Genomic DNA, 22,344 nt, shown 5'->3' with positions numbered 1-22,344 from the left:
ATGTAGTGCATAATGTTGATTGATTTGTGGTTGTTGAACTATCCTTGCATCCCTGGAATAAATCCCACCTGATTGTGGTGTATGATCCTTTTAATGTAGTGTTGTATTCCGTTTGCTAATGTTTTTTTGGGAGATTTTTGCATCTATGTCCATTAGCCTATACTTTTCCTTTTCTGTGTTGTCTTTGTCTGGTTTGGATGTCAAGGTAATGTTGGCCTCATAAAATGAATTAGGAAATATTCCCTCCTCTTCAAATTTTGGAAGAGTTTGAGGAGGATAGTTATTAAATCTCCTTTGAATGTTTGGTAGAATTCACCAGTGAAGCCATCTGGTCCTGGACTTTTGTATTTGGGGAGATTTTTGATTACTCTTTCAATCTCTTTATTAGTGATCAGTCTACTAAGACTTTCTATTTCTTCATCTTTCTGTCTTGGGATGTTGTATGATACTAAGAATTTGTCCATTTCTTCTAGTTTTTTCTATTTGTTCGTGTTTAGCTGTCCAGAGTATTATTTTATAATCCTTTATATTCTGTGTTATCCATTGTTATTTCTCCTCTTTCATTTCTGATTTCATCCGTGAGAGCCTTCCCTTTTTTCTTAGTGAGTCTAGCTAAAGGCTTGTCAATTTCCTTTATCTTTTCAAGGAACCAACTCTTAGTTTGATTGATCTTTTCTATTTCATTTATTTTCACTATGATTTTTATTGTTTCCTTCCTTCTACACTCTTTGAGCTTTGTCCTTCCTTTTCTAGTTCTTTCAGGTAAAACATTAGATTGTTTATTTGAGATTTTTCGTTTTCTTGAGGTAGGCCTGTATAACTATAAATTTCTCTCATTGAATTACTCCATGACACCTATTTTGAATTCTCTATCATATTGCAATATTCCATGCTTTTAAGTTTGGCCTCTGGAGAATTGTCATTTTCTTTTGTGATACAGTATTACTGTGATTCTTCATGGTGTTTGATGAGTTCTTCTTCTGCTGGTGCATTTGAAGTAGCAAGCATCTTTCTTCTTTAGGTAAAGCTTTTTAATTTTTTTTTTTTAACTTGTTTCTAAAGATTTAACAGGTTAGAAATTAGAGGACTTCCTTTTGTTTTTCAGTAGGTGGCACAACAGCACAAGTTTTTAGTTTTTCTTACTTGAGAGACCTCTGGTTATATTTGAGAGTCCACATTTTCCACCCTCCACCACCTCTGTCAGTGCCCTCATTACCACTGCTTGTGCCTCCGGGGTTATTGGTGCCTTGCGGCTGACTCTCCAGTACCACTAGTGTTGCTGCCTGGGGTATCAGGATGGTGGACTTTTCTGCCAGGTCCAGGATCTCCTGAGTCACAGCCTCCACCACTGTGATGGGAGGTGGAGGAGGCTGGAGCAACCAGGGACATGTGGGCACCTCTGCCGTGTCTGGTGTTGTCAGGTACATGGACTCTGCTGCTGTGGGTGGGGCTCAAGGGGTCTGAGTAATGGGTGCCTCTGTGACTGGAGGGATGGGGTCTCAGGTCCACTGCCAGTGCTGCCCAGTTACTTGTGGCCATGTGCATTGTTGTAGCAAGGAGACTGAAGTCATTTGTACCACCTCCCCTGCTGCTACCAAGTTCTCTGGGGCTGCAGTCTCAGCTGCTGCAGCTGGGGCATCCAGGACTGGAGACACTGCTTCCACTGTTCCCCTGCTTCCATCTCCTCTATGTGTTCCAGTCCTCCCACATTTAGATGCACAGATTTGCAGGATTTTCAGCATGCTGGTATGTAAGGCAGAGTTATGTTTCTGAATTGTGAATGTTTTACTGGTTGTAGATTGAGGGGGAGGGATAAAGGGAGCATCTCACTCCACCATGATGCTGATGTCCCCTGGAAATAACTTCTACTCTTCTAGCTCCTGTGTTGATTTTGTTTATATCCTGTTCCCCATATTAGATTGTTTTCAACCTAAAACATCTTGTATGGATTTGCTGCCTGCAACTGAAACCTGAATATTACAGAAATAGTATCTGTTTTTAACTTTTCTGTATGTTATATATTTTCTTCAAATCTGTCATTCATCTTATAAGCTTAAATTTACAGAAGATTAAAAACATTTTTACAAAACCAAATCTGGCTATCTTTACCTTTATGAATTTTAAGTTTTGCATAGGAAAACTTCCTAACCTCTGCTATATTTCCTTGTACTTCTAGAAATTTATTCCACCTGGATTTTATATTTTATGGTATGTGTAGGTAATCATTTTATTTTATTGCCCAAAGTGAATGGATTATTGGTCCAACAATAATTTATTTAATAGTCTAACTTTCCCCCATTGAATTGAAATGTCACCTCTAAAGAATAATATTTTCTCATTTATCATGAGTCTCTTTCTGAATTCTGTTCCATTAGTTATTTTTTTTCTATTCCTGCTCAAACACCACAACATTTTATAACCTTAAAATATAACTTTGATTTTAATTTAATAATAATTATATTAAATAATAATGACTATAAATTTACGTAACTAGTCAAGTAACTAGAGTAGCAAGAAACAGAACTTCAGTGTCTGAAAACTCCTTGAGGTCAATACCATATTTTATTCGTATTTGTATTTAAGAAGACTACAATGATGCCCGCATATGACAAATATTTTTCGAGTGAACAAATCAAACAATTCATCTCTTTTATATAAATCACACAAAATTATAAAATTAACAATCTGATTATTGTTAGTGACTATATTTTGCAGCACATTTTATACTAAGTGATTGTTCAAATCATATCAAGTTCTTGTGATCTTTTATTCAATCATGCTACCTATTAGAAAAGCAGAGGTTAGAAAATCTTTACATATAAATTTTTGTGAGTATCATTAATGGTAAAACCATAAAGAGTCAATAAGAGAACAAAAAAGACTAAGCATCTGTCAAGGAAAATGAAAATAATCTGTCAGATCCCTCAAAATTTGGAGTATTGTGCCATTAGCAAAATTTTTGAAGATAATTCAGTAATGGTAATGACTATCATGATGGGGTTAGGTTAAAAAAGAAGAAAATGCAGAATATATTATGATAAGTAGTCAAGGAGGAATTACTGCAAAGTGTTGTATGTATGTGGAAAAGCATTAGAAAAGAAAACTGGAAAATAATGGACTGTTTTATTGTGGAAGTAATGGGACTATATGTAATTTATAAAAATTTTTTACTGGAATATAGTTGATTTACAATGTTGTGTTGTTTTATTTTTATTAATCTTGGCTTAATAGTACTTATACCAAAAAAAAAATTTAAGCATATTCAAGGACATTGGCTAAAGAAAAAAAACAAAACAAAACTGTAGAGTTATAGACAATCTCACAGTCTGAGTTTCATAGAAAATAAAGCCCAAGGCAAAACTTAGGTGCTAGAACCTGTTTCTCCATACCTTCAACCTGGGCTGGCCTTTTAAACTTTCATTAGCCTATAGAATGTGACAAAACAATTTTGTACCAATTTAGACTGCAAGAGGCCTTGCATGCTTCTGCGCTCTCTCTCTGTCTCTCTCTGTCTCTCTCTCTCTCCCTCTCTCTCCAAACCCTTGCCTCTCTATGTGAACAGACAAGGGCTAGCTTGGTGTCTGATGACCCAGTTGTCCTAATTCTGTACCAGCCAACAACCAACCAACTGCAAGAAGCAGCGTCACTTCCTTGATCTACTGCTGACTGTATATGCATAAGTGTGCCCAGCCAAGACTAGAATAACCATAACTATTCAATTCAGCCCAGCCTAAATTGCTAACCAACTGAATCAAGGGCTAAGTACATAACTGTTGTTTTAAGCTACTAAACTTTAGAGTAGCTTTTATGCAGCAATAAATAACTATTTTATGCAGCAACAACTGACAGAGTGATCTTGCAAGTGAGGAGATCACACTTAAGAAAACCTGAAAAGGTTCATATTTTTAAAAATACAGGGCACTCTAAATGTGCAGCCTTGCCTATACATTGTATCTTCGAACTGAAAAGTGTTGCTGCAAATTAGTTTTCTAATTAGTCAAATTCCAACATAATGAGTTTTCCAAAAATCTTTCTTTTAAAAGTAATACATGATACTGGCAAGAAGCCTTGATTGCTTTTTGTACTGGAAGTGTTAATAACCTGTTCCCTTGCTTTTCATTCATTATTGCTTAATTTCCTGTGCAGTGGGTGGATTGTTTTTTCATAACAATGAAACCTGATGGAAATGTTTACTTAAATCTGTCATCCCAAACAATGGACATATGTTACCAGTCTTATAGGCAGAGAGAAATTGCTCTCCATCTCTAGAAAAAATACTCATATGAAGAACTATGACTTACTTAAAGCTGTAACACAGGTCTAATAGAAGCATTATTAGGAATTTGAATCATAATTGCTCCAGTATTTTCAGAATACAGTTGAAAGTTTTCCTTTTGCTTTAGAACTATGTGATGAGGTTTGTACTTCTGACCTCTGGCTGGGTGAGAAAAATGAAGACCAGTCATGTCAAGACCCAATTAAAGGCAATAAGAAGATACCTTAAAGTGTTCTTCCTAATTAGTTCTAGGTAAGTACTTAAAGACGGAAGAGGAGTGCTATAAACAGCTGCTCAGAAATGTAAGTATCAGAGTCAAGCTCTATATTTTTCACTTCATAGCATAGCAAAATATGTAAGTGGATTTTTATTAACTCAGCAACAAAGTTGGTACAAATTACACTGAAGTGTTTGCATCTCAATCTTGCTTCACATCAGGGTGTCTCAGTCTTGGCACTATCGACATTTGGGGCCAAGTAAGTCTTCGTGTGGAGGCTGTCCTGTGCACTGTGGGATGGTGCGCAGAATCCCTGGCCAGTACCAGCTAGATGCCAGTAGCCCCTCTGCACAATTATGACAACCAGAAATGTCTCCAGACATTGTCAGATGTCCCCTGTGACATAAAAGTACCCCTCATTCAGAATCACTGCTCCAAATCAATATCTTTATGTGGTCCCTAGGGTTATGTTGTGGTTCTTTGAGGGCTGCTGCAGAAAATTATGGGGAAACCAAGCAAGTAAAACCCCAGTTTCCCCAGTTATACTTCAACCAGAGATGCTCTAGCTTTGTTTGTTCATGTAGTAAGTCAGGCTTTATTGAACAATCTGAAAATAAACTAATGCTAAATCAAAAGTGTTTTGTAAAAATCCCTCTAGATCTAATGTTAGTACAAAGATTCAGATACTGGTAACTAAAAATCACTTTTCCAAAAAAGGTATCTAAAAAGTATGCAAAAACCTATCATATTCTAACACTGTCGATTATCCACCTTATGAGAAAATATTTGGCCATGTAATAACCATGACAGCAACATCATTTATAGTCAATATCTCTAAGAATAAATATAGCCACTTCTTAAGAATTTGAGTTGTGATTCCTATCCTGAAAAGGGATGCCACTGGTCACAAAATAGGCTGATCAAGAGAGTATAGAGGGTTAGCAAACCCATTACAACTGCTACCTACTACATATTACCAGAAAAAGAAAATTAACGAAGTGAGAGAGTGGCATTGACATATATACACTATCAAATGTAAAATAGCTAGCTAGTGGGAAGTAGCTGCATAGCACAGAGAGATCAGCTCGGTCCTTTGTGACCACCTAGACGGGTGGCATAAGAAGGGTGAGAGGGAGATGCAAGAGGGAAGGGATATGGGGATATATGTATACATATAGCTGATTCATTTTGTTACACAGCAGAAACTAACACAACATTGTAAAGCAATTATACTCCAAAAAATATGTTAAAAAAATTAAAACACATTCTCTTGTCCTGACTCAGAAGAATTAAAATACTAGTTTCTACAGTGAAATTCAATCTTATGTGAGCCACAAACCTCTTTTCCAAATGACATTTTATACAGAATCTTAATATACAAAACAGATAAAAGAGGAGTTTTACAGAGTGAAGCAGAGAGTTATGGGCCCAGGGGCTTGGCCAGGCACTTACGCTAAGAGCAAGATTGGAAGATTAAATCTCTACAGAAATACAGAAATGAATGATCTATATATACACTTATATATCCATTTGATGGCTACAATCATTATAAGGTGTTACATATAGAATGGGCCAGTCTGCTCTGCTAGAGTTGCACACCCACACTCTACATATTTATTTGATTTTCTATAAAGTTTTGCAATTATTTTTTTTGTGAATTTTCCTATTTCATTACACATCACAATATTTGAGCAGTGTTCCAGTGGATCACACATAATTAGTCAACCACCATCTACTTAGTGCTATGTGTATAATATCTGATCCCTAGTTGACACCATTCTTTCTGGTTATAAAATCAAACTCTGTTCTTTATAATAAAAATAGCAAAGCTAAAATTATTCTTGAATGCCCGATTTTTATTTTATTAAGGTATAATTTACATAGAATGAAACATGTTCTTAAGTGTTTAGTTTGACAAGTTTTGACAATTGACTAGGGCTGTGTAGCCATGTAACCACCACCCAAAGTAAGATATAGAACATTGTCATCACCCCAGAAAGTTCCCTGTGCCCTTTTCTAGGCAAATTCTTCCCCAGAAGCAACCACTTTCTGAATTCACTCACCAAAAATTAGTTTTGATTTCTCTAGACTTCATATAAGTGGATTCATACAGTACATATTCTTCGGGGTCCATTTTTTCCCGTTGTTACAATGTCTGTAAAATTTACTCATGTTGTTTCATATATTGGTAATTGGTCCCTTTTTATTACTAAGTATCAATAATATTGAAAGGCTTCACACAGCCTTAAAAGATTCTCTTCATGCACTGATTTGTGTGTGTACAAGACACATTTTAAAAATGTAAGATCTTTACCAAAGTGGGCTTTTTGAGCAATTTTCATTCAGATATAGTCTTCATATGATAAACACTCATTTGAAGTTAATCTAGAACAGAGAGGGTCTTTGCTTGTTAAGTTGCTTTTGTTTTCCAGAAGCATTTCAAAATCATGATTTTCAAAAATACAGACACAGCACCTGTGCTTAGCAATTTACCACTGCTAACACGATCATCAGCTTTTAAGGCAATTAGCTGTGTAAAAATAATCCACATCAAAGAAAAGAGCTAAGTTCACAGTAGTCAGTCTTCAAAAGCATTTCTCTTTTGTATGACAAGAATGATGTGGGTTTAATCAATAGATGTACCTGATGAGAAAAATTCTACCTCCTTGAACTTTGGGGGTGAAAATTATTTTAACATATCGTTTGGAACTGCTATAAATTTCTTAGTGATAAAATGTGATTGAAACCATATAGGTTTATAGGAACAATCTGAGTGTTATTTTGGGAATACTAATCTAAATATTAATGTTGACAATGTCCACATATTTAAATTGGTCTCTGGGTACATTCATTTTAAGTCAGTTGGCCAAAAAACATTTCTTGGTTAAATGCTATCTTCCAGGCCCAAAGCTACTACAAGTCCTTAAAGATCAATGAATCATGGTTAATGACGTATATCTATAAATTTATTACATGTTATTTTTTAGTTGCAGTTTTTTCTCTGCCCAATTACTCAGGGTAATTAAATTAAACAGAAAGAAGAGATCCAAGAGTAATTTAGTATATGTTCCCGACTTTAAAAATCCCTGCTTGCTTAGTTTTCCAAGGAATTTGGGTAAGTTAAACACAGTTTGTGTATGTATACAAAGAAAGCACAGTCTTTCTCGAGAGTAACAAAGCATGAAGAGAGATTACTGGAAAAGAGAAGAAAACCAAATATTGCTAGAGACAGCACAAATTTTGCAAGTTGGATGAAACTAGAGTAAATTATTTTTTAAAGCTTTCTCTCCCTCTTACAAAATAAGATTTCTCTCCCTCTTATAAAATGGAGAAACTGGTAAAGGTACATATGTCTAATTTCAATATCCAGAAAACAATACCATCAGGTACATTTTCTAAAGCTAACTGGTACTGAAAGACAAATCTTTGTTTGCATAGTTTAAGTCCCATTTTTGTCTTGCCCTGAGAACATATATTTAAGTCATTGAATTCTTAATTATAAATTAAGAAGATATTATTTCACTAGATTCTAAACATTTGAAGCCTTCTGTATAACTGTCATCTTAGCAGAAAAATATTCTCCTCCCCACAAATTCTTAATCTCATAGTCTATCTATATATATATCTGTCTATCTATCTATCTATCTATCTATATCTATCAATAGATATAGACAAAACCAATTATACTAGCTATTGCTACCTAACCTTCTTAGAACCTAGTGGCTTGAAATAACAATAATTTATTATTTGTCAGGAGTTTACAGGTGGCTGGGTGGTTTTGCTGATAAGACAAAGGTGAGCTCAGCAGAGCTCACCTGTGTGTCTGCGGTCTGGCACGTGTCATCTAGATGGTTCTGATGATCTTTGTTGGACCCTCTCACATATCTGAACCTTGGTCATACTGAGCCAGACAAGCTCCATGTATCTCTCATCCTCCAGCAAGCTGGCATGGGCATGTTGTCATAGTGAACACAGAGGACCAAGAGTAAAAGTGGAAATGCACAAATGATTTTTCAAGCCTTTACATGCCCCATGTTTGCTAATGTCCCATTGACCAAAGCAAGTCACATGACCAAGCCTTGGGGAGACATTACCAAAGTGGGTAGATACAGGAGAGAGTAAGAAAGGGACTTGAGAACCTCAGTGGAGAAATTCTGGCAGCCTGAAAGAATTCTCAGAGAGCGAAATAGAGAAATAAATGCTCCAAACTCTAGGAGCTTTGCTTAGTCGTTCCCTTAGCTTAGAATGCTCTAGTTTGATCCCTCTCATTCATTCCGGCTAAGTTTAAATGACCTTTCTTGAAGAGGTCTTGCCTCATTACCCTAATTAAAGACACTCTTTCCCCCTTATGACTTTTTACTTAGCACTAACTACCAATAATGAAATAAGAGTATATAATAATATTATTTATTTTCCTTCTTTTTTAATTTATTTTTTGGCTGTGTTGGGTCTTCATTGCTGGTCGCAGGCTTTCTCTAGCTGTGGCAAGAGGGGGCTACTCTTCATTGTGGTGTGTGGGCTTCTCATTGGGGTGGCTTCTCTTGTTGCGGAGCACAGGCTCTAGGCGAGAAGGCTTCAGTAGTTGCAGCACACGGGCTCAGTAGTTGCGGCATGCGGGCTCAGCAGTTGTGGTTCACAGGATTTTTTGCTCCGTGGCATGTGGGATCTTCCCAGACCAGGGACCAAACCCATGTCCCCTTCATTGGCAGGCGGATTCTTTACCACTGAGCCACCAGGGAAGTCCTTATTTTCCTTCTTGACTATTGACTGTTTCTTCTTCTTCCCCACTAGAGTGTCCATTCCAATGATGATGGGCTGGCTCATACCAGCTCATAAGAACCTACTGTTACATTTCCAGGAATTTTGTGAGTCAGTTGATATTATGTTGGTAATTTGAAATCAATGATAGCAAGAATATTTACTCCTAGAAAGTGGCATAAAGTACAAAGCAGGTCTTTGATTTGGAGAAAGGAGTACAGGGAGAAGGAAATGCTAAACACTTACCAGCATATACTTGTCATGCTTTCTTTGAAAGCAGTAGCTTATCTGTCTTTTTCCTCATTTCCTGAGCATCTAGCACACAGCCTTTGCATGTTAGCACTCAATAAATATTTGTTGAATAAGTGAATGAATTCGTACATTAATAGACAAGTAAGTGAATGAATGAATGAATAAATGTCATATGGCTGATAGGTAGAAAGTGGGTCTAAATTGCAGGCTTTCTGTGTCCTACTTTTCTGAGGGCTCTAATAATCTTGTACTGTTGAGAATCTCAACCTACTGTACTCCTACCACTACAGTAAAGTGGGCCTTGACTTGCCCCAGTACAGTCCTCCATGTCTGTAATTATAATAACCTCCTTTGGCCCAGAACTTGGCCTTGCAGACCTGGGTACCATAGCTGGTATGACTCAATTATCTGCAACTGCTCTCCCCCAAGCCATCCTCATACCATGATGTGCTATGATGTATTTTCTGCTCACCTGACCACTATAGCCTGGGTAAATTCCAGATTCTGCCTAATTTCTTTCTTGTTCTATGGAGACTTTTTATGTTCACATTTCCACAGGAGACTCACAACCTGATTTTCTGTTATTTCCTAAGTATGTCTTACATTCTTCCATGCTTTCAATCTCCACTGCCACCACCCAGTCTCAGCCACTGTTCTCTCTCACCAAGACTGCTACATTGCCCTCCTGACTGATCTCACCCCATCCACTATTGCCCTCTTCCATCCATTCACCACTTTGGGGCCAGAGAGATCATGTTACACTCCTATTACCCCCAACTTCCACCCACCTCCCCCTCACTTAAAAGGTTTCTCAGACTTCCTCTTTGCCTCAGAAGGAAGTCGTCTCTCTCTAAGAGGGCCAGCAAAGCCTGCATCCTTTGACCCCTACCTTTCTCTCTTGCTCTTGAACTGGGCTCTTTTTGTTCCAGTCCCTGGAGCCTTCTTTTAGGCTCATACCTTGCCATTCTCCCTCTCTTTCCAGGCCCTTTGCACATGCTATTCTCTCCATCTCTCAACCTCTTCCTCTACTTCTCCCCTGCTTCCATTAACTCCTACTCCTTCCTCATCCTGCATCACCATGATTGACTTTGCCTCCCTGGTTGGGTCCAGTAGCAACTCTAATGTTCTTATAGCACCATGTATCTCAGTTTCTAAAGCATTATTGATAGGTGCTGTTCGTAGTAGGGTCTGTCTTATTAATTTGTATGAGTATTTGGTTGCTCTCCATTTCTCTTTTGTTCTGTCTCTCTCCAACTGTATTATAGAATAGGTGGATAAATGACAAAATGCCACAGAGATCAATATAACTGGGTTCTCAATTATAAGTGGTCTATAAGTGGAGAAATATCTCATTTTATATTTTCTCACGGGACAAAAAGACTATGCAAGAAGCAGATTACTCTGATTTCCTTCTGTTCCACTGGTTTCTAGCCTTTGGTATAAATACTCAGTATATGCTATGGTATAAATACTCAGTATATGCTAATCTCACCCAAGCACAGCTCAATCCACTGCTTTACAGTTTGTACCACCCTTGTTACAATGAAATCTCTCTTCTAGGTTCTTCAGAACCCCAATTTTGCCAAGTCCATACATCTTTGTCGTTTCTTATCTTTTACCACCTTTTACAGCATTTGACACCATTTGTTATCTTCTCCCTTTTTTTCACTTAAAAAATTAATTGTGGTAAAATACACATAAAATAAAATTTACCATCTTAATCATTTTTTTATGAGTATGAACAGTCAATTTTTTACAAAGGGTCAAAGAATTGAATAAGTTGATATACAAATGACAAGCTTATGAGAACATGTTCAACATCATTAATTATCAAGCAAAGCAATTAAAACCACAATAAAATGCCATTTCCTTCACTAGAAAACTTAACCATAATATATTTTTTATTTTACTTATTTTTTATTTTTTTTCACACACACGCACTGTATTTTATTTTTACAAGAGATAAATAGACTGACACCAAGCATTGTAAATGGATGACCACAACAAAAGCAACAATGATTGCAGTTACCAAACACGAAACACACTCATACTGTGTCATAATACTGACATTCAGTCCAGTAATCCTCCACTGTAACAGCTCCTTTACTTTGCAGTGAAAATTAATTTGTATATTTTTTGCCTCTGAGTCCTTGTGGGATTTTTTGTTTTAATTCAAACAGAAAGTCACAAAACTTATAATCATCCTCATCAGTTCACTCAGTCCTTAATCATTTTTAAGTGTACCGTTCAGTAGCATTAAATATATTCATATTGTTGTGCAACAAATCTCCAGAACTTTTTCATCCTGCAAAACTGAAACTCAATATCCATTCAACAACTTCCCATCTCCCCTCCCTGCAGCCCTTGGCAACCACTATTCTACTTTCTGTTTCTATAAATTTGACTACTTTAGATACCCGTTATAAGTAGAATCTTACAGTATTTGTATTCCCTTCTTTTAGAAATTATTTCCTCCTTTGTCTTTTACAATATCAGACTGGTCTCTCACAATTCCTTCTACACCCTCTCTCCAATGTTCTCCTTCTCTCACTGGTATTTCCCTTCCTGTGATAGTTTGGGTTTCCTGAGACAAGAATTTGTGTGCAGGTAGTTTACTCCAGAGGTGATCCTAGGAAACCATGGTATGGAGTGGGGAAGCGAGACAGGGAAGACAAGAGCTGGTAAAATGTACCTTATCAATAGAAATGCATCACCATTTGGGGCAACTGGAGACCTGTCCCACTGGTGGCTCTGAGAGACAGTGTAGGACACAGCTCAGAGCTGCCCCAACCAAATGGGAGGAAACTGGGCATCCATCTACTGACAGCCCCCCTTCCTCCTGGCTGAGGGTTCTTCCTAGGGGGTTAACTCCATGGTGTTTCCAGCCACCTCCTGCCCGGGCAACCATGTTCCACAGACAGAATGCCTCAGCTAGAGGGTGCAATGTTAGCAGAGGAGATATGAGAGACACTGAAGATGTCTGCTAATGTCCTCTTTCTTTCCTTGCCCTTCTCATTCTACACATTGTCTCGGCTGATGCATCTCATCTACATCCCAGCCTTTCATTATCTTCTATATACTGAAAACTTCCAAATCTTTGGCCCAGAGTTTCCTCCTGTGATCTAGATCCTTGTATTCATCTGCTTACTAGAGCTTATGGCACCTAAAAATCATCAAAATATTCCTCCTCCTCTAGTCCTTTTTGTGGCAAATGATATACCCTCTCTCTCTGGTGACCACCTTCACCCTTAACTTGGCTAATGGAACTGACTCCCTAGGTCTCATGGGGCAGAAATTTGGCTGTCACCTTGGAGACCTCCCTCATTGTCACTTCCCAGAGCTAATCAGTTATTAGGACCTGTCAATTCTAATTCTTTCAAAGCTCTCTAATCCATCTCTTCCACCACCACTGTTGTTTTCTTAGTTCATGTTCTTACCCTCTCACCTTAACTATCGCAAAATTCTCCAAATTTGAGCTCTCCTCCTTCAATTTAAACTTCATCCAGTCCATGACTTATGCAGCAGGAAGAGGGATCTTCAATTGTAAATCTGGTCACATCACTCCCCTCTTTAAATCTTTTGATGATGCTTGATTATAGTAGTCATTTAAAAATTATGTTTTACTTTATCAGTTACAGAGAGGCAGACTTTTTATCTTTTGCTAGTTTCTGGAGTAAACAATAGGAATTAACCATTTCTTAAATATTTGGGAGGTAATACTTGTAAAACCAGTTAGACATGAGGTGTTTTGGAAAAGGAGGTCTTTGACAACTAACTTAATTTCTTTAATTCTTACTGGTCCATTTCAATTTTCTCCACTTTGATTATGCTTGCAGTTATTTTTCTAAGAATTTGTTCATTCCATCTAGGTATTCAAATTAATAGGATAGAGTAGTTCATAAGATTCTTTTTTTTATTTTACATTTATGTGCCATGTATAGTCTTTCTAGTTACTTTATGGATCGGTATATTTGCAAATTCCCCTCCTCTCCATTCAGTTTCGCCAGAAATCTGTCTTTCTGTTAAGCTTTTCAAAGAATAAGTTTTTTGTTTTGCTTAATTATTACGATTTGCTTTTATTTCTATTGTTCACAATTTCACATATTTCTGTCATTATTTTAATATTTCCCTTGTCTTTGGTTTATTGGATTTCTTCTGCTATTTTTCATATTCTTTATTTGCACGCTTAGCTCACTTTTTTTTTTAACCATTTTTGGTTTCTTGATGTATGTATTAGAGCTATATACTTTCTTTAGGCACTGCTTTTATGTCCTTCAGAATTTGACATGTCTTATAAAAGAGAAAACTGTTTCTCTCTCTACTACACATACTTCCGATGCCAAAGGTGTGAGTTTCTTCCAACATTGACCAATTCTCTCTGACGCCAGCTCGGTATCTACAGTTCTATTCAATTTGGATACTATCTACCTGGAGTTAGCATAAGGTCACACAAGTTAAGGGCTCAGTCCCACAAGACTGTCCCCACTTCAGATACCAATCACAAGTCCAGACCTCTTATACTTTTGACCAACTGACTGTAAATCTTAGGTTCCCACAACTCCCTTCTCATGTTTGATAGTGTGCTTGAACCACTCACAATCCTCAGAAAAGCACTTTACTTACTATTAACCTTTTATTGCAAAGGGATACAACTCAGGAGCAGCCATATGGAAGAGATGCAGAGGCCAAGGTATGAAGAAAGGGATGCAGAGCCTCCATGCTCTCTCTGTGCATGTCTCTCTCCCAGAACCTCTAAGTATTCACCAACCCAGAAGGTCTCACAATTTCTTCATTTAGGGTTTTTATGGAAGACTCATGACATGGGCATGATCGATTAAATCATCGGCCACTGGAGATTTTTTTTTAATTTTTGAATTTTATTTATTTATTTTTTATACAGCAGGTTATTAGTTATCCATTTTATACATATTAGTGCATATATGTCAATCCCAATCTCCCAATCGGCCATTGGAGATTAATTCAACCTCTAGTCCCAAGTGAGGCTGAAATTTCCAGCCCTCTAATAACATGGTTGGTTCCCTTGGCAACCAGCCGCATCCTGAGGTTAGCCAAGAGCCCCAGCCACTAGACATCTCAGTAGCATATTCAGCAATTCCAAGGGTTTTCGGAGCTGTGTGCCAGGAAATGGGGCCAAAGACAAAATATATTTCTTATTATGTCACAGGAGTTTTTGTACTATTCATTTCTAATGTTTCTTAATTCTGATGTAGAGTAAAGAGATGGAAGTGTACAATCTAACCTCTTAAATCCCCGACTACTGCCAAAAGAGGAATCCCTCTTGAGGTAGATTACATGAGAACAAAACAAAGAGATCATAAGAAATACTGAAAGCAAAAGTACCAATTTTTTTCATGTTTTTAAACATAAGTGATGCCTATTATCAATCCTCATGCCCAGATAAGGGAAGAAAAGAACTTTTGAATGAATGAAAGATGGCTGGTTAGTGACTCTGATTCATTTAAACTGTTTTCTGGGAGTATCACCTTGTTCTGGATACCAATCAGAGATAAAACTTTATGAGACTTCTTTCACTGTTTTTATTATTAAATAAAAGAATTAAAACCTATTTTATCAAATAATACTTTTAGCTATTTGTCTTGATTACAGTAACCTTATCTAGTTTCATTTTATAAATGTTACATTGTTTTTCCTGTAATTAAAAAATTAAATTAAATTATATACTGGTGGTCAGATCAATTTGTTTTTAGCAGTTTATGCTATTCTTTTAAATTAAATACATAAAGATAGTTTGATCATGATATCTAGTGAAATTGAAGAAATTCTTTTTAATTTTAATACATGAGTCCTATATCATTATTCTCAAAAACAGAACACCAGACACACAAACATACACACATATACAAACATATATTTCAGAGAAATGCTATGCTATCATACTCCTTGCTTTACAAATAACTTATATTTTAGATATGTTGAATAATTACAAATTAAGTAATGAGAAGCAGGATATTATTATTTTTTTAATAACTTACCATAAAATCGATAAATTTTTATCATGTTTTTAGTATATGCATTACAAAATGCATTCTGTAAGACAGATATTTCAATATGCATCATAACATTTATTTGTATGGAAAAATGATGTCCCACTTTTTCTGACAGGTAAGATGAGTTTGGCTGATGAGTTTTAAAATGAGGTCTGGCTTTGCCAATTAAGTTATTCAGGGACGTTTTCCATGAATTAATATGTAGATTTTCATTAAAAAGAAGAATGTATTTAAGGCATGTAATGCCTCAAGACATTATATAAAAATATTTTATTTGCAAAGGTATATAGAAGTTAGCAACATTTTGATTTTCCAAAACTTTTCAGAGTATATATCTAGTTGAAAGAGTAATAAGCTGAGTTAATAGCATTTGATTATTCTTTGTAAAACCTTTTTGCTCTTTTTCCTAGAAACTGAGATATCGAACAGCTCTAGTGATTGGGATAAAAGTACTTTTGCTAGTCTGGGGGTTTCCAATCATGAGCTCTCAGCAAAATTGAAGGAGGAGTTTGTCAAGTTCATAGCTGAGAGAATCATTAAAAGGTTATTCTGATAGATCAATCACAATGTGATTTTGGTGTATATTTGGAAAGTTCAAATAATAAAATGCTGTTGTTAATGCAAAACTCCTTCCAATCCTGTGTTCTTGTTTATGAGAAAAAGCTTTCACAGTGATTATATATACAAAAAGAAGAATAGAAATAGAATCCATGATAGACCCGTGTCCTTTTAGCAATAAAGAAATATTTATCTCCTTCATAAATATCCACAATATATAAATTGAGGAAAAGTCTCACTTATTAAGAAATGCACTTGAAAAAAATTTTGCTTTTATATGAATACTTATTTATCAAAATTTCTAATAGATTTATAATGTTTTTACCAATTGTGAATTACCATTAATTGCAATACATTTTTAAACATAGCAACATTTATGGTTATCAGCAACAAAATACTTTTTTCAATTTATTATACATACTTTTGGTGCTGTGAAGAATGTAGAATGAACAATAAAAACTTTTAAATATAAAATAAATTACTATAGGAAACAGTTCAGTAGGAGAACCATAATAAAAATTTGGTTTTCAGCAGTAAGAGAAATGATGTAAATTTTCTGATTATCATTGGAGAATTTCTTAAAAATGGATGATGTGGGCTTCCCTGGTGGCGCAGTGGTTGAGAGTCCACCTACCAATGCAGGGGACACGGGTTCGTGCCCTGGTCCGGGAGGATCCCACATGCCGCGGAGCGGCTGGGCCCGTGAGCCATGGCTGCTGAGTCTGTGCGTCCGGAGCCTGTGCTTTGCAACGGGAGAGGCCACAACAGTGAGAGGCCCACATACAGCAAAAAAAAAAAAAAAACAATGGATGATGCTAAATTTCAAAATACCATTTATATTTAAATCCCTTTGGATACACTTAAAATATAATGTAATAGTTATTACATTATTAGATTCAACTTAAAATATTTGAGGAGGTCTATAGTTTTTCAAAATCCCTTAATTTTTGGATATTGCAACAAATCATTTCAAGACCATTGTCTTGGGATGCCACTTCCAGGAAAACAGGCTTATGTATGGGCAGCATCAGGGCCACACAGCATCCCAGCCATATTGTAGTAAGGATGCAGTGAAACTGGGATGAGCCATGGTAGGAGTCCAGACAAAGAGCTCAGGAAAAACCTTAGCCATACAAGCTACCAGCACAGCTAAACTCTCATCTCAATTTTCATGTCTCTTCCAATGAAATTTCAAGTCCCTGCAATTCATGGCTCCTGCTATTAAGAAAATTTATGGAAAACTTTGCCTTTTTGTGTAAAGCTAGAGTATTCTTTAGCAAGCCTGCCTGAGGTTCATCTTATAAGCCAAGGAAGTGGGTCCAATAGAACGTTCTGTGATGATCAAAGTGTTCTATGTCTGAGCTATTCAATATGGTAGCCACTAGCCACATGTGTCTATTGAGCACTTGAAATATGGCTAGTACAAAAAAGGGACACCATTTTTAACTTTATATAAGTTTAATTAATTTAATTTAAATTTGAAATAGGCACATATGACATGGCTCTCATATTGGACAGAACGGCTCTAGCATAATGTATCTTTGTTTGATTGACTATTTACTATTGATTACAGCTCAGACTCTGCAAAGTTAAATGTTAACTTCTAGAAGACTTATAATTTGCAAATGATTTCTGTACTGTACTACAGGGCAATAAAACAATTTTATTGCCCTGTAGTACATTAACCAGTTTTGTATTTAATTAACAATCTTATTTCAACACTTTTTTCTTTCATTGACAATACGTGCTTCAGTCTTTTGAACTCCACTTTGACCCAAATTTACCATCCTGCTGATTATGCCATTAGTGAGTTTCTGCTATTAATTAACATATGTCCCCTATATATTTGAGAGAAAGTAGTGCTTTTGAAGTTTTTGAAAATTATACTCTGAAGTTTTTTGCCATCTGACTTCATGTACTATTTACTGAATCCATCTAGTCCTAAGATTTTGCTCCTGGATATAATCCATAAGGAACCTCTAATTAATTAGCTGTTTGGGACCCAGTTCCTGTTTATATTTGGTAGAGGAAAAGAATATGGATTTAAAAGTCAGAGTAGGTTTTATTCAACAGAGTATTGGAAGTCCAAACCACACAAATCAAACCAGAAAAAAATTAATAAGAGGAATTCAAATTGGAAAGAAAGATGTAAAACTGTCACAGTTTATAAATGTCATGAACTATAGACATGACATGACATAGAAAATCCTTTAGATGCCACCAAAAACCTACTAGAAATCATCAATGAATTTGGTAAAGTTTTAGGATACAAAATTAATATATAGAAAATTATTGTGTTTCTATACACTAACACTGAACTATCAAAAAGGAAATTAAGAAAACAATCCCGACACCGTCCTCTGGCTGACCGTGGTGGACGTCTTGAGCGCAGTCGATCCGCAGCCTGTGCGCCCCGCACCGCCTCCTGTGGAAGCTTGAGCTGGCTGTGTAGCTTTCTCCCTTTGTCTCATAACCATGTCCATCAATGAGAATGCTATTCACCAGCTGCCCGCCTTAACAGATTCAGGAACAAGGGGAAAGACAGTACAGAAATGAGGCGGCACCGAATAGAAGTTAATGTGGAGCTCAGGAAAGCTAAGAAGGATGACCAGATGCTGAAAAGGAGAAATGTCAGCTCCGTTCCAGATGATGCTGCTTCTCCACTGCAGGAAAACTGCAACAACCAGGGCACTGTAAATTGGTCTGTTGATGACATTGTCAAAGGCATAAATAGCAACAATTTGGAAAGCCAGCTCCAAGCTACTCAAGCTGCTAGGAAGCTGCTTTCCAGGGAAAAACAGCCCCCTATAGACAGCATAATCCGGGCTGGTTTGATTCCAAAATTTGTGTCCTTCTTGGGCAGAACTGATTCTAGTCCCATTCAGTTTGAATCTGCTTGGGCCCTCACTAACATTGCTTCCGGGACATCAGAACAGACAAAGGCTGTGGTAGATGGAGGTGCTATCCCAGCATTCATTTCTCTGTTGGCATCTCCCCACACTCATATCAGTGAACAAGCTGTATGGGCTCTAGGAAACATTGCAGGTGATGGCTCAGTTTTCCGAGACTTGGTTATTAAGTATGGTGCAGTTGACCTGCTGTTGGCACTTTTGGCGGTTCCTGATTTGTCATCTTTAGCGTGTGGTTACTTACGTAATCTTACCTGGACACTTTCAAATCTTTGTCGCAACAAGAATCCTGCACCCCCCTTAGATGCTGTTGAGCAAATTCTTCCTACTTTAGTTCGTCTCCTGCATCACGATGATCCAGAAGTTTTAGCTGATACCTGCTGGGCTATTTCCTACCTTACCGATGGTCCAAATGAACGGATTGAAATGGTTGTGAAAACTGGGGTTGTACCCCAACTTGTGAAGCTTTTAGGAGCTACTGAATTGCCAATTGTGACTCCCACGCTAAGAGCCATAGGGAATATTGTCACTGGGACAGATGAACAGACTCAGGTTGTAATAGATGCAGGAGCACTTGCCATCTTTCCCAGCCTGCTTACAAACTCCAAAACTAATATTCTGAAGGAAGCTACGTGGACAATGTCAAACATCATGGCTGGCCGCCAGGACCTGATACAGCAAGTTGTAAATCATGGATTAGTCCCATTCCTTGTTGGCGTTCTCTCTAAGGCCAACTTTAAGACACAAAAGGAAGCTGTATAGGCTGTGACCAACTACACAAGCGGCGGAACAGTTGAGCAGATTGTATACCTTGTTCATTGTGGCATAATAGAACCGTTGATGAACCTCCTAACTGCGAAAGACACTAAAATTATTCTGGTTATTCTGGATGCCATCTCAAATACCTTTCAGACTGCTGAGAAACTAGGGGAAACTGAGAAACTTAGTATAAGGGTTGAAGAATGTGGAGGTTTGGACAAAATTGAAGGTCTGCAAAACCATGAAAATGAGTCTGTGTACAAAGCTTCATTAAACTTGATTGAGAAGTATTTCTCTGTGGAGGAAGAGGAAGATCAAAATGTTGTGCCAGAAACTACCTCTGAAGGGTATACATTCCAAGTTCAGGATGGCACTGCTGGGACCTTCAACTTTTAGATTGTACATCTGAGGCATAAAGTTGTTTGTTGTGTACTATGTTTGGTAGAAGTTCGTCTTACTGTTTCTCTACTAAGAACTCTTTACACGTGGTTTGTTATTGTAGCACTTTTTACAAAGAAACTATACTTGAACAGTTCCAAACTGTACATACTGTATGAAGCTTCTCCTCTCAATGGGTTTCTTATTTCTATGTGGAATTTCATATCTTGCAGTGTCCTGTAAATAAAGATTAAATTCCACCTTTAAAAAAAAAAAGAAAACAATCCCATGCAAACAATAAAAAAAGAGAAAGAAAAAAATCCCATTTATCACAGCATCAAAAAAATTAAATACCTAGGAATGAGTCTAACAAAGGAGGTATAAGACCTGTACTTGGAAAACTATAGAATACTGATGAAAGAAACTGAAGATGACACAAATATATGGAAAGATATACTGTGCTCAAGGATTGGAAGAATTAATATTGTTAAAATGACCACACTACCCAAGGCAACCTACAGATTCGATAAAATCCTTACCAGAATACCAATGGCATTTTTCACAGAATGAGGACAAATAATTCTAAAATTTCTTTGGAAACAGAAAAGACACCAAATAACCAAGATTATCTTGAGAAAGAAGAATAAAGCTGGAGGTATCAGACACTCTGATTTCAAACTATACTATACAGCTACAGTAATCAAAACATTATGGTACTGACACAAAAACAGACACATAGATCAATAGAACAGAAGAGAGAGCCTAGAAATGAACTACACTTATAAGGGCAATTAATCTATGACAAAAAGGGCAAGAATATACAATGGGGGAGAGGACGACCTCTTCAATAAATGGGGTTGGGAACACTGGACAGCTACATGCAAAAGATTCAAACTGGTTTACTTTCTCACAATTCAACTTGGATTAAAGACTTGAACATAAGATCCAAAACCATAAAACGTCTAGAAGAAAACATAGACAGTACACTCATTGACATCTGTCTTAGTAATATTTACTTGGATATGTTTCCTAAAGCAAGGAAAACAAAAACAACAAAAAATGAACAAATGGGACTACATCAAACTAAAAAGCTTTTGCATGGCAAAGGAAACTCAACAAAATGAAAAGGTCTCCTACTGAATGGGAGAAGATATTTGCGAATAATATATCTAACTAGGGGTTAATATCCAAAATATGCCAAGAAGTCATACAACTCAACAACAATAAGCCAAAAAACCTGATTAAAAAATGGGCAAAGGACCTGAATAGACATTTTTCCAAAGAAGACATACAAGTGGCCAACAGGCACATGAAAAGATGCTCAACATCACTAATCATCAGGCAAAAGCAAATCAAAACCATAATGAGATATCACCTCACACCTGTCAGAATGGCTATTACCAAAAAAAAAAATGTTTAAAATAACAAATGTTGGCAAGGATGTGGAGAAAAGGGAGCATTCATGCACTGTCAGTGGGAATGTAAATTGGTGCAACCACTATGGAAAACAGTATGGAGGTTCCTCAAAAAATTAAAAATAGAATTACCATACAATGCATCAATTCTATTCTACTACCAGATATTTATCCAAAGGAAATGAAAACATTAACTAGAAAAGATATGCACCCCAATGTTCACTGCAGCATTATTTACAATAGCCAGGTATGGAAGCAACCTAAGTGCCCATCAATAGATGAATAGACAAAGAAGATGTGTTATACATATACAGTGGAATACTACTCAGCCATAAAAGAAGAATGAGATCTTGCCATGACAACATGGATGGACCTAGAGGGTGTTATGCTAAGTGAAATAAGTAAGACAAGTAAAGACAAATATTGTATGATTTCACTCATATGTGTAGTCTAAAAAACAAAAGAAGTGGGGCTTCCCTGGTGGTGCAGTGGTTGAGAATCTGCCTGCTAATGTAAGGGACACGGGTTCGAGCCCTGGTCTGGGAGGATCCCACATGCCATGGAGCAACTAGGCCCATGAGCTACAACTACTGAGCCTGCGTGTCTGGAGCCTGTGCTCTGCAACAAGAGAGACCACGATAGTGAGAGGCCCGTGCACCACGATGAAGAGTGGCCCCCACTTGCCACAACTAGAGAAAGCCCTCGCACAGAAACAAAGACCCAACACAGCCAAAATAAATTAATTAATTAATAAACTCCTACCCCCCAACATCTAAAAAAAAAACAAAAAAAA

At 36.9% G+C, this 22,344-nt stretch overlaps 1 protein-coding gene across 1 annotated transcript; it reads left to right on the top strand.

Annotated features, from left to right (window-relative positions):
* Positions 1 to 18,565: 18,565 nt before the first annotated feature.
* LOC132505190 (importin subunit alpha-1-like) lies at positions 18,566 to 20,190 on the top strand. Its single transcript, XM_060123127.1, is given in 2 exon segments — positions 18,566 to 18,584; positions 18,587 to 20,190. Coding segments are annotated over 2 exon segments (1,587 nt in total). The 3' UTR covers positions 20,155 to 20,190.
* Positions 20,191 to 22,344: the final 2,154 nt, after the last annotated feature.

Source organism: Lagenorhynchus albirostris, chromosome 15 (genome assembly GCF_949774975.1).
Source record: "Lagenorhynchus albirostris chromosome 15, mLagAlb1.1, whole genome shotgun sequence".
In the NCBI taxonomy this organism is placed as follows: Eukaryota; Metazoa; Chordata; class Mammalia; order Artiodactyla; family Delphinidae; genus Lagenorhynchus; species Lagenorhynchus albirostris.
The sequence above is the reverse complement of the archived record's forward strand: the minus strand, read 5'-3'. Positions and strand labels throughout refer to the sequence as shown.